The sequence below is a fragment of the Capra hircus genome, chromosome 26, assembly GCF_001704415.2.
Source record: "Capra hircus breed San Clemente chromosome 26, ASM170441v1, whole genome shotgun sequence".
NCBI classification, from domain to species: Eukaryota; Metazoa; Chordata; class Mammalia; order Artiodactyla; family Bovidae; genus Capra; species Capra hircus.
In genome coordinates, this window is record NC_030833.1 from 25,975,091 (window position 1) to 25,988,610 (window position 13,520).

The following is a 13,520-nucleotide window of genomic DNA, read 5'->3' on the forward strand; positions in this document are numbered from 1 at the left end:
TCTGATTCAAAATTTTAGTTCCATTAAGAAAAATGTAGACCAAACTATTTATCTGTGGTCCAAACCCAGAAGCCTAAGGTCGGAATTTAATGAAAGAAAATAAGTAAGAGTTGGAGGAACTGTGGAGGGCTTCCTGAAAGAGGTGAGATTTGTCTGTATGGCTAACATAAGAAATGAGGAAACTTCCTCAATGAGGAAATGAGGAAATCATTTCCAATGATTTTTTCAATTCAATATAGTTAGCCCAACATATCTGCCGGTTCCACATCCACAATTTCAAACAACCATGGAACAAAACATTAAAAAAAAAAAAAAATCCAGAAAGTTCCAAAAAGCAAAACCTGACTTTGCCATACACTGGGAACTATTTAATAGCTTCTATATTGAATTAAATATTATATCAGTAATCCAGAGATGATTTAAAATATGTAGAAGGATATTATGCAAATGCTATGTCATTTTATATAAGGGATTTGAGCGTCTATGAATTTTTGGTACCCACTGTGGTGAGCAGTGTCCTGGAACCAACCACCAGTGGATACCAAGAGATCACTTCCTTCATAAGCAACTAAAATAGTTTATGGATAGGGAAAGCTTGCATAAATCATTTTAAAAATTCAGTATTTGTAACAAAAGATTAAACTGCATGTACCCTCTTGTTCAGAGTCAACAAACTATAGCCAATGCAGCAAATCTGGCCCAACACCTCTTCTGGATGGCATATGAGCAAACAATAATTTTTATACTTTAAATGGTTGGAGGGGAAGGCAAATGAAGAATCATATTTTATACCACGTGAAAATTGTATGAAATTCAAAGTTCAGCATCTATAAGTGAATTTTCATTGGAAGACACTGCATGCTGTCTTCCGTATCGCATGTCCATTCACTGCATATTGTCTGTGGTGGCTTTCACTGGACCAGGAGAACCAAGCAGATGCAGGAAAGACCCTGCAAAGTCTAAAATCTTTACACGAAGAGTCTGCTCACCTCTCCCCTAGTTGGCTAAAGTTCTTCCTGCAGGTGGCCCATTTCTTGATCATTAGACTATGGAGAATGAAAGCATCTCAAATGTCACTCAGTGTTAGTTATTTCACTTAATTCTCACATTCACATGAAGAACCCAAAGCTAAGAAAGGTAAGTAAGACATTTAAGATCAGAGGGATGGTAAGTGGCGGTCTGAGACCTGTCCCTGGAGTGTGACTCTACAAAATCTATGCTCTCAGCTACCACTCATCCCACACAGCAATCTACTGGTCAACATAAGCCTTTGCTTTCCAGGCTACTGCCAGCTTCCAGTATCTCCCAGAATCATCCAAAGCCCTTTGGAGTATCATCCAAAGCCACTACATAGGCGTGAATTCTGCTTTTGTATTCCTTGGCTCCTACTCAGCAGGCCTCTGAATGGATGGCAAGTCTGGTGACAACCTGAAGGACCTGAATCCAGCAACCAGCCTGAGAGGCGATGGTTTAAGAGTTCCACTGGATTTGCTGATTACTCGAATGACTTACTTTGGGCAAAGTAAAATCAGATTCTTCCAGCAAACAACAGAGAATTGAAAAACAGATCAATGGAAGCAGTGCTGGTTAATTTCCAATGACTTTATCGGATGCAGTTACTAGAGGCTAAACAATACATTTAAGCTCAGGGCTGGGTTTCTGTGTTACACCAGGGCTGTATTTGAGAACATGTTTCTTGCTAAGCATGCAGTCACAGTCTCTTAAGTAGAAAGAAGGTCTTTGCTTTTTTTTTTTTTTTTTTTTTTCTTTAAAACCTCTGCAGCTTTGGGGTTTGCATAATTTTCTACAAAACTGTTATCTCTTTCCCTTCACTTCGGCTATTAGTTCTGCTGGTGGAACAATGGATCAGAGATTTATGCCAATTAGAAATGGATTTATACAGGGACTCAGCGAGGCAATTGGCCCTAGACAATTTGCTGAGAGCATCTCTGGCCCTTCCCATTTCTTGCTTTCCCCTCTTCAGGCCAAACAAGTTCTTATTGCTCCATGTGCGCTCATACTCTCCTTGCACCTGGATACCTTTGTTCCCCCATCTCCGCAGAGACACAAAGCTGTATCTATTCTATTTTAATCCCTTCTTTGATATTTAATGGCAACTGCAATTTGTCCCACCCCTTTACCATTTACTTGTTTTCTAGTTTTCATGTGTTTGTCATATTTTTTCAGAAAGGTTGTGTCTGAATGGGTCTACTATGACTTCGTGTCTGGCATCACAGTAAGTAAAATTCTTGGTGAATAACATCCCTGCCCTTCTTGTCCCAAACACCGTGATCCCTCAGTGAACAATCCTTGGAGAATTCTAGTACCTGTCTTCAAATTTCAGTTCTGAGCCTAAAATTTGAAACTCACATTCCTTGCTCTGCTTTCCTCTTACTGAATGTATGAGCTGAGCACTTAATTTCTCTGAGCTTCAGTGCCCTTGCCCAAGGACAATAATCCAATCTACCTGGTGGGATTACTGTGAGATGTCAGTGACATCAAGTGTGAGAGAGAGTTCAGCAGACAGCTGACACAAAGGAGGGAGTAGAGCAGATGCAGGCTGGCTGACACTTGCTCCTGCTAGGGAGTATCTGCTTTCTTCCAAGGAAGCTGAACCCCTCCCTTTGGGGGTTTCTTTTCCCCTGACAGGCTGCCAGGTTCTCCTTGGCCCCTGTAAAGGATCAACTGAATCATAACCAATTGGTTAAAATATTTCATATCAAGAAAGAATTTCAAATGTTGCTTTGAGACTGCAGAAAAGCAGTGTTTTTCCATCTGATGCCACATCTGAGCCAAGCAAAAAAAGAGCTCTCCTTAAAACACTAATTTGGGGGCCAATAGCGAACCAAAGAGAAGGCAATGGCAACCCACTCCAGTACTCTTGCCTGGAAAATCCCATGGGTGGAGGAGCCTGGCAGGCTGCAGTCCATGGGGTCATGAAGAGTCGGACACAACTGAGCAACTTCACTTTGACTTTTCACTTTCAAGCATTGGAAGGAAATGGCAACCCACTCCAGTGTTCTTGCCTGGAGAATCCATCCAAGGGACGGGGGAGCCTGGTGGGCTGCCATCTATGGGGTCGCACAAGAGTCGGACACAACTGAAGCGACTTAGCAGCAGCAGCAGCAGCAGCGAACCAAAGAAACACAAGTGCTCTAACAGCCACGGGCATCTCTTCAACTGGAAAGCCTCTGCCTGAGACGGCAATAGGCCCTCCAGCTTGTCAATCACCCAGCCCCGTTCTAAGCCTTAAGTAATAAGAATGGTCACATTTCACTGTGAATTAGACTAGACTAGATGGTTCCTGTCAAGGTTACCTGGGGAATGTTGAAATAATAATCTTTGAAGAGACAGTGGAAAAAAGAGCAATAAAAGCAAGCAAATCCCATGCCTGCAAGCTGGGGACTATCTCCCCCACACAAATTCCTCTAAAAAAGCACGGTGTTAGAAAGTTGCATGCTCCTGAGCTTTGGCTTCTGGTAGAAGTGGAAGCTGGAAAGAGTCTGTGGATGGTGAAGGAAATAAGAAATTTCTAGAATGTTCCTTATTCTCTAACTGCCTTTCTGTGCCCACTGCCATTCTACCCGCCCTGCTTCATCATCACCAATACGCATATTTGCACAGAGACAGGCACCACTCAGATTCCTCCCCAACTCCAGGCTCCCATAATTTGCAACTCCTGGATTCTGATCACATAGAGCACGTCAGAATATCTGGGGTCTATAACGTTCATTTCTGCACTCAATCAATCAATACATATATATGGTTAAATCCTCAGTGCTAGTACAAAACTGACGCAAATAGCAGTCAAAGAATAAGGTAACAGAGATCTTCCCTCATGGGAACTTCAAGTCTGTGTGGTGTGTGTGCGTGCGCTTGTTTGAATGTTTGCCTGCGTGTGTGTTTACATGTATATACATATCTTTGTATCTTAAGGGTATGAAGAGGGAGGAGAAGCTACTAAACCAACTGCCACTTTTGTTAACATGTATTGCCTAAAGTGTTGTGAAGGAAAAAATATATGAGGTAGGACTACGTATAACACGGAGCCTAAACCTTTTCCGGTGGGCTAAAGGAAGATGTGCCAGAAAAACTAATACATAAGCTGAGACTTGAAAGATACTTAATTAGAAGCTTAGTTATTCAAGTAAGGAAGACAGGTATATTCCAGAAGGATACACAAACAAAGACCCCAGGGCACGAAGGTACCAGTGAATCAGAGAAGGGAGGTTAGCGCATGGGGGCCAGAAATGAGTTCTAAACATGGACTCAGTGTAGGCATTTGTAGACCCTTCAGTGAGTTTGGACTTTATCTGAAAGGCAATGGAAAGCCTTCCACTTTGAAGAAGTTTTGAAGAAGGGTTTTGAGAACCCAATTTTAAGAACACTCTGAATATAAGTCAAATTTCTAAATATAACTTAAGACCCTTCATAGGTTCTACTGCTTAATATCACTTAATCTCAGGCATACGCTCTCATGGTTCTTTCCTTTGCTTTGAAGTCACTCATTCTCTCAACCAATAATTATTGATTTCTACTATGCACCTACTCCCATTTTAGGCACTGCAGTTACGGTACTCAGCAAAACCATTACAAATGTGTGCTTTCTTTGAATGTACACTCTACTACTTATAAATTGGTTTTCTACTGGTGAACTGCTATTGAAACTTCCAGACTGATTCAGTTGTCACCTTTCGTATATGTGAAGTTTTTACTTCCTTCTACTTATACCCTGGTTTTCTAACTAGGATTTCCTGAAGATTGTGTATCTCATTTCCCCCCACAGCAACACACTGGACTGAGAGCTCCTTAAAGGTAGAAAGAGTTATATTTACTTCTTTAATAGCCCTTAAAAGAGTCTAAAATATATTAGAATCTCATTAAATGTTTTTGAATTAATTAACTATGTAGTAGTCAGGGCTCTCTAGAGAAACAGAGTGAATAGGCAATAGCAATAGAAAAAGATACAGAGACAGGGATTGGAGAGAGAGAGAGAGAGAGAGAGAGAGAGAGACTTACTATATGGAACTGCCTCATACAGTTATGGGGGCTGACACATCCCAAGCCCTGCAGAGTGGTTTAGCAAGCTGGAGAGACAGGAGGGCCAGTGGTGGAATCCCAAGCTTGAACCTCAGGAAAAGCGGAAGTTTCACTTGGAATCAAAGGCAAGAAAAAGCCATGTCCCATTTCAAATGCAGCCAGGCAAGAAGCATTCTCTCTTGCCCAGGAAAGAGTTAGCCTTTTAGTTCCTTCTAGTTCTATCTAGATTTTCAACTGATAGGATAAGTTCCACCACATTAGGGAGAATGATCTGTTTTACTGGGTCTACTGATTTAAATGCTAATCTTACCCAAAAACACCTTCACAGAAGCATCCACAATAATGTCTGACCAAGTATCTAGGTGCCTCATGACCTAGTCAAGTTGACACATAACATTAACCATCACAAACTTATAAATGTTTAAATGAATGTAACAGGATAAGGCAATAAAACCTCAGTGTGAATGAGTTAGCCTTTCTTTCTGCCTGACTCTAGTTGAGCATCAGAGTCAGGGTTAAACAGAAAGAGGAAAGATACAGAATTCAAATAACCAACATCATTATTTGAATTACATCATTAGTAAGTATTTGGTTAAATGGCAAGATTAAGCAATCTTGTCCCCAAATGGACTTCCTGTCCTTGAAATTCGTAAGAGATATATACAATTTTTTGAACTCCTGCTTCAGTCTTTGCATGGCCATTCCTTGAAGAAAAGCAGTGGTCATCCTAGGGGGTCACTTGGTTTTAAAGTCCTTTTTAAACCTAAAATTGAGACAGAAATTGCCTCTTGGCAATCATTCCAAAGACTACCTTTCTTCTATCTAAAGGGCCCTGGGTCATTTTCATACTACAGAATCTTTGATTTAATGAAAACTTAAAAATAGGAAGCTTGAATTGTTTATAGTCAGTTGGGTGTTTGCTTCCAAAACTCATCTTATTCCATTAAAGACAAATACCTGCCTGTCTCAAATCCCATATAAGAAACTTATGCACTATTCTAGTTCCTTTTCTGCTTACTAACATTTAAAAGATCTTGATAAGCAAGGTAGAAGGGGGACAAAACTCTACCACACTCCTTGGAGTCTTATTGGGGAGGAAAGGAAAACAGAAGGGCTATATCATCTTTTCAGTAAATGATTTAGCCCTGAAGTCAACCTCCTTCATATCCATGTGACCAACTAAACCCCATCTGAAGTTAAGAAAAAAAAAATTACTGTTTATGATTAGATAAATACAGAATTTAAACTATGGCCTTAAAGTTGCTGAGGAGTGCCAGGTAATGTACAGATTGGTGTATAAGCACTATTATTCAAAGGAATGCCCGAGAGAAGCATGAAGCGAGTTCAGTGTGGCCACATAGGGGAGAATGCAGGGTATATCACATAAAGAGATGAGAGCACAGAATAAAAGGAGGACTAGTATATCTCTTTGCTACATAAACAGGGAAAAGCTAACCTGAGGACCACTTATATTGTCACTGCCCAATCTTCTAGAGCTGTATCAATTTTCTAGGGCTTGTCATCAGGTCTGAAAAGCCACATCTGGCTTGATAAATTCAAAGCGGGCAGATTGCACAATCTAATTGAGTGTAAGTACCTTTGCCTTATAGAACTTGGAACTCATAACTTAAAACTCTTTAGTGGTTCTATTACAGGAGGTTCTAGAAAGGAAGGCATTCTTTTCATAGCTAGCAACAAAGTATGGGAAATAATTTGGAAAAGTCAGTTTACAAAAAAAGAAGGTGGTATTCCTAGTAGTCTGTGATATTCTTCCTGGAGTTCCTATGAAAATATTTTAATCTCTTGGCAGACTATCCTGCATAACATGACAGAGTCATTTGTTTATTTAATGCACAAGTATGCAAAGTCCATAAGGACAGGGGTTTCTTCTTGATTTGCTCATCAATAAGAGTATCTGGCAAAAAGGTACCAATAGTTTTTTAGTAGTATAACTTTATAAAAGTTTTGCCACAATCCCAGATCCTTGGAATTTCTCTCTAATTTGTGTATCTCTGTTGTCTAAATCTCTCCATATATACATGTGTATCTATGTGTACATGTATATGTGTGCATATGTCTATATACAAAAATACTTGCATATACATATTCACTATACAAATATATCTACATATTTCTCAAATCATTTATATTTTAGAAATAAAATTTGTATGATGATAGTGTCTTTGAAAATTTAGTCCTTGCGTTTATGCAGTACATCATTGCTGTGTATTCACCAAATGATGAAGCTTTAGATGCTAAGCATTAATCAAATCTATATCTTAAATATTGTCTATGGCTTGAACAGCTAAACTTGCATACAATATTGTTCAGTTCAGTTCAGTTCAGTTGCTCAGTCATATCCGACTCTTTGCAACCCCATGAATTGCAGCACGCCAGGCCTCCCTGTCCATCACCAACACCCAGAGTTCACTCAAACTCACGTCCACCGAGTCCGTGATGCCATCCAGCCATCTCATCCTCTGTCGTCCCCTTCTCCTCCTGCCCTCAATCCCTCCCAGCATCAGAGTCTTTTCCAATGAGTCAACTCTTCACATGAGGTGGCCAAAGTACTGGAGCTTCAGCTTTAGCGTCATTCCCTCCAAAGAACACCCAGGACTGATCTCCTTCAGAATGGACTGGTTGGATCTCCTTGCAGTCCAAGAGACTCTCAGGAGTCTTCTCCAACATCACAGTTCAAAAGCATCAATTCTTCAGTGCTCAGCTTTCTTCACAGTCCAACTCTCACATCCATACATGACTACTGGAAAAATCATAGCCTTGACTAGACAGACCTTTGTTGTCAAAGTAATGTCTCTGCTTTTGAATATGCTATCTAGGTTGCTCATAACTTTTCTTCCAAGGAGTAAGCGTCTTTTAATTTCATGGCTCCAGTCACCATCTGCAGAGATTTTGGAGCCCCCCAAAATAAAGTCTGACACTGTTTCCACTGTTTCCCCATCTATTTGCCATGAAGTGATGGGACCAGATGCCATGATCTTCGTTTTCTGAATGTTGAGCTTTAAGCCAACTTTTTCACTCTCCTCTTTCACTTTCATCAAGAGGCTTTTTAGTTCCTCTTCACTTTCTGCCATAAGGGTGTTGTCATCTGCATATCTGAGGTGACTGATATTTCTCCCGGCAATCTTGATTCCAGCTTGTGCTTCTTTTTTTGTTAACTCTTAATTAATCAAGTGACTCACCAGCTTACCCACAGAGTTCACTTGTTATCATAGAAACTTTAATCAGAAATTTAGATGGTAAGATATCTGTTTTAGAGGATATTTTAGGAGAATGAAAAGAAATTGCTGTAAAACTCATATTAAAGCTGTACTTGCTGAGTAACAAATTCTACAGGAAATCCTCACACTGTGCAACAGAATTGTCTGGAGAAGTCCTGTCATGGCAAAGGTTTGCAGCTAACGACACCAGTTACAAATGAAATACATCCACTGGGAAGATTTATAGTAGCAGTTCCTCGTAGGGTTTGACATCATCTCTTTCACTTTCCAGCCATAGAGTCTATGTGCCAAACACAAACAACACGCTCAAAAATGAGTGTTAAGGCTTTAAAAGACACATTTCACAAACCCTTGAAGTTTGAGACAGGTCTGTACAGGCAATTTGGAAAATTCAGAGAGAGTTAAAGATAATTTAAAATTGCTCTTTGCTGCATTTGTTCCAAATAATTTTAAAGACATACTGTGGAGCCAAATTTTCTGTTATGAACATTTTTGAAATAATGAGGACATTGAGAATCCTATAAAACTCTTGCTGTAGACAAATCCTGTAGATAAGAAAACCCTTTGTAGCATTTCTGCTGAATTTCTTAGGGCTGGGCTTTTGTCCATTTGTTCTGTTTGCTGGTTTTCCCTAATTTGTGCACCATTTTCCATCATGGCTGGGTTCTTTCTGTGTTTCTGAAAGCTCAGAGAAGTGGCTGGACTACTCTCTGGATATGAGGATGGAAGTAGAGGTGAGGAACATGGTAAAAGTGGTCCAGTCTGGGGCTAGATTATAACATTTGATCAAAACTGCATATCCACAGTTATGAATAATTTTTTAACATCACTCTGGGGGAAAAGCAAAGCATAGGAATTAGCCATTTGCCTCCTCCTCAAAGCTCATCAGTCTCCTCGGGAAGACTGATTCTAGCTATAAAGAAATTAATGAACACAAAGGTTAAAAGAACAGCAGTCTCTCTTAGAGTAAAAAGACAACCTTCCCCCAAACCAGTCCAGAAGCACTCTGTAAGCCTTTCTGTGACAACTCCACAGTACAGCAAATTCCCCTTAATCTTGCTCAGAGACTCCCTTCATTCTGTCTAGTGAATAATTAAAGTGTGAAGTATTCCAGTCTCTTGGGATTGGGGAAGGTGAGGTGCGGTGCGGTTTGGTATTACTGGTGAAGTATTACCGTAACTATCTCCCCACGCTCCTCTACATATACAAGTGCACACACACACATGGGTCATCCATTTTTTGAAAATTAGATTTTGATATATTTTTAGAAAACATCAAGTTATCTTCTTTAATATTCAGAAAGTACTTTGGGGCTTTATATAGCTTTCAGATATATATCCCCACCATCTATTCACACTGTGAAGGACTATGGAAAATTTTTCACAGCAAATGAATCTGAAGTGGAACAACAGTAACTGTGTGTATGTGTGTCACAGACTCCAGGAGGTTCCTATTAAATATTCCCTGTTTTCAGTAAGTTGGCTGTTTCATTCTCTCTGTCCCCATCTTTAGTCCTTTACTGGGCTGTTTTAGAAAGAGAAAACACATCTGAAGCCTTAAATTTTCTGTTTGCTTAGGTTTTGGATAAATGGAAATTTTTTACAATACTGTAATTCTATGAGAAACCCTAAATTTTCTATTAGAAGCCCAGCTTCTGTAATCCCGTCAGTAGCCGTTTGAATTGGTGGGTGTGAGCATCTTACAGATGAGGAAACTTTGGCCCAGAGACTGAAATGCTTCAGTGTAAGCCTCCCTGGGAAAAACCCACGGCCTCCCGTGGAAGCAGAAACCAAGCCCCTGGATTCCTCTCAGCCACAAAGAAGTACTCACGTCATAATCTGGGTCTCCACACCTGCCTCCACCAGGGCCCCATCCACAAAGAGAGGAACCGAAGTGAAACCGTACTTGTCCCAGGAGTGGCCCTCGTCAAAACTCACCCTGGGTTGGAAACAAGAACGTGGAAGAGACAGCTGAAGGGAAAACCACACTCTTTCACAACTGCTTTTCAGTTATTAAATTCTCCTCTTATCTCATTTTATGGCAGTCTGGATTATCAATAGGCATTAATCTTCAACATCTCTCTATATTATTATGAGATTTGATCAAAACAGCATTTCCTGGCCCAGGCAGAGACAGCCCCAAGAACTGCAAAAATATTTCAACATCTTAGAATTGGGAAAAAAAAAAAAAAAACAAGCCAGGCAGGAGGGCTTAGTGGATGGAGTGTCACGTTTCAAGTACTCAGAAGGAAACCTGAGGTGCAATTACAGCACAATCAATTCAGTCTCGGAGTTTTTGACACGGATAAATTGAGTAGTGTAGGGTGTACCATACAGGAAGGGAGGTGTGTGTCTTTCAGGTCAGAAAATAGCAATTTCCTATTTGTTCAGAATGGATGAAGCATCATTTTCCCTCCCTGATGTCACTTTAAGGGGCTTTTAGGAACAAGTACTGAGTGCCTGAGACCTTCTGGGCAACACTGTTCCATCTTTTGATCAGTGAGAAGAGGAAGGCCTGGCCCTTTGTGGACATAGCATCTGAAACTCTTTAAAAGGATGCTGCTTAATGAAGAAGATTTGAGCAATCTTGAGTGGTCAATTCCTTAATAATATCCCTTTCTTTTTTTTTTTTTTTTTTTTTTTTCACATTTCAGAACTTTAATAAAATATTTTAAGCAAAGGTCACATGGATAGCCCATTCTTGATATTATGGAGTTCCCAACTGTTGCTTGATTTAACCACAGGACAAAGTTCAAAGACCATCTTCTCTGAGAAACTTTTCTCAACACTCCTCCTTCCCAAAAGCAGCTTTACTTGCTTCATTTTCTGCAATCCTTTAGCCTGGTTAGTTCTTAATTCTTCTCTGACTCCACAACACACAGTTCTCTGAGTTCAGCTGTAGAAACTCTATTTTCCTACAACATTCAGGCTTTCCCCTATCATAGTGCTGAGTGATGAATTCTTAACTCACCTGGAATCCCTCTGTTCAACATTATAATCGTGTGAATTCAGGGGTCACATAGGTTATGTTCATTGTCTGACCACCCCCATCCTCTTGATATCACCTTTATTATAATGCTTCTTACCTGATGTTACATACAGTTTTAAAACATATGTCTGACTCTCTCAATGAACTGTAATCTTTTTGAGGTCAAAGACCATACTATTCATTTTTGCATTCCTAGTAATTAGCAGAAACATTGGCACAAGGTACTACATAAATGTTAAATGAATATATAAATTTTTTAAAAAAGGAATGATTAAGAAAACTCTCCTAATCTATCTAGGCACTTTTCAAGCATGACTTATGCTAACATCCATGAACTAACATCCATACAAATCTCTGTCCCCATTACTAGTCAACCTACTCAGTCCAGTCTCTGCAAATTTGTCTATCTTATTCTCTCTTCCCAAATAAACTGATCTTAAAAATAAGAAAGTCAATCTCTTTACTCAGCTAGAAAAACTAGTCTGTCATGAAACAAGTTTTATATTTCTGGTATACCTAGGCCTGCTTATAAACAAAATCAGTCAGCGGTCATAAAAATTTTTCAGTTCAGTTCAGTTGCTCAGTTGTGTCCAACTCTTTGTGACTCCATAGACTGCAGCATGCCAGGCTTCTGTCCATCACCAACTCCCGGAGCTTGCTCAAACTCATGTCCATTGAGCTGGTGATATCATCTAACCATGTCATCCTCAGTAGTTCCTAAATTATCAGCATCAGTCTTGACTTTTATTTTCTCTTAAACAACTTTACTGAGATATCTTTGACATTAAAAAATTGTACATATTTAAAGTGTAAAATGACATTTTGATAGCTAGATAGAGATATAGTGAAAGGTTGGTCATAATGAAGCTGATCTCTGAGGGGGTGGGAATGGAGAATGGGCAGGAGGGAGAAATGGTCAAAGGTACAAAGTTTCAGTTATGCAAGATGAATGAGTTCTTGGAGATCTAATGTACAGCACGATGATGATAGTTAATCTTATTTCGACTTTTACGGACTTGACTTATTTTTTTAATAGGCTGAGGCTAAATAATCATTGATGTGGAACCAGAGGAAGTTGGGCAAATCTGAACTGCTTCTCATGGAAATGAGTTTCTTATTTTAAAAGTGAAAGGAGAGTATAATTAGGAATGGGTTTACCTTTCTTGCCATGTATCCTCTTGGTTTGATTCCTAATGAATCACAGGTGCTTCAAAATATGTCAAAAAAGTGTATTTATTTAGCTCCTGCTTTATTTTGACAACTTTGGATTGACTATTGGCTTGATAGGAAAACGTCAAAGTAGTTATTAAAGGCCTCTGTCCTGGTCTCATTCTCAGTTTCCTTAATGATGAAGGTCAGCAGAAAAAAATTGCCGTGAGTGCCACCAGCATCCCAGGGAAGGAGGAGCCTTCAAATCACTGCCGTTAATAGGGCAGAGGACAACCATCTTTACTTTATACATGAAGATAAGATACCACAAAGTAGAATCAGAGGGACCATTCACAGCCTTCTGAGCTCTGAGTTCTGAGATGGAACTTCCAAAGAAAAACTAAGCCCAAGGTGAAGAAATAGGTTGTTGGAAAATAAAAGCATGCTGCATGAACTGAATCCACATGAAGGAGCAAAAGCATGGATTAAATGGAAGGATAGGATCAGCCAAAGAAACTAGGAATTGCCAACATCCAAGTGGGAAGACTAACCTAGACAATAACCAAAGTCTATAGATGATACAAAATGAGCATAAACAAGGAGAAAACCTCCAGAGGCAGGCTGAGGGATGAATGCTGTGACTATAATTTACAGTCTGTGTATCACTAGGAAGCCCAAGTTTGTGCCATTCAAGTGACTTTCTGAGATCGGTAATTTCTCAAATTTCTCAAACTGAGGTAATTATTAAAACCAAATTTCTCAAACTGAGGTAATTATTAAAACCAAAACTCCTAAAGAAAATCCACAAAATACAACATTATAAAAATTAATCTCTTGAGTATCAGAAATTTGGGTCTGCCATTTGTGAGAGCTATTCTTTCAGATAATTAGGAGCTTTTAATGTTCTGAAGTAACTATATTGAATGGTAACCCCACAGGACCCACCTTCTCCTTCCCAATTCGTAGGCTCATTAATGGGCAAGACAAAGGAACTGGGAATTCTTTTAGGCGTACAGGTAAAGCTGAAATGATAAGATAACCAGTACCAGGGAGAAAAGAGTAAAGTTACCATTGACCTCTAAATAGTGACAAGACAGGGCCATA

The 13,520-nt window shown here is 39.6% G+C and overlaps 1 protein-coding gene across 1 annotated transcript in view; it reads right to left on the reverse strand.

The window, feature by feature from the left end:
* SORCS3 (sortilin related VPS10 domain containing receptor 3) overlaps positions 1 to 13,520 on the reverse strand; it is a 650,187-nt gene that overhangs the window by 83,440 nt on the left and 553,227 nt on the right. The window contains exon 14 of the mRNA XM_005698449.3: positions 10,110 to 10,217. Coding sequence (XP_005698506.3) covers positions 10,110 to 10,217 — 108 coding nt within the window. The remainder of the gene's footprint in view (positions 1 to 10,109; positions 10,218 to 13,520) is intronic.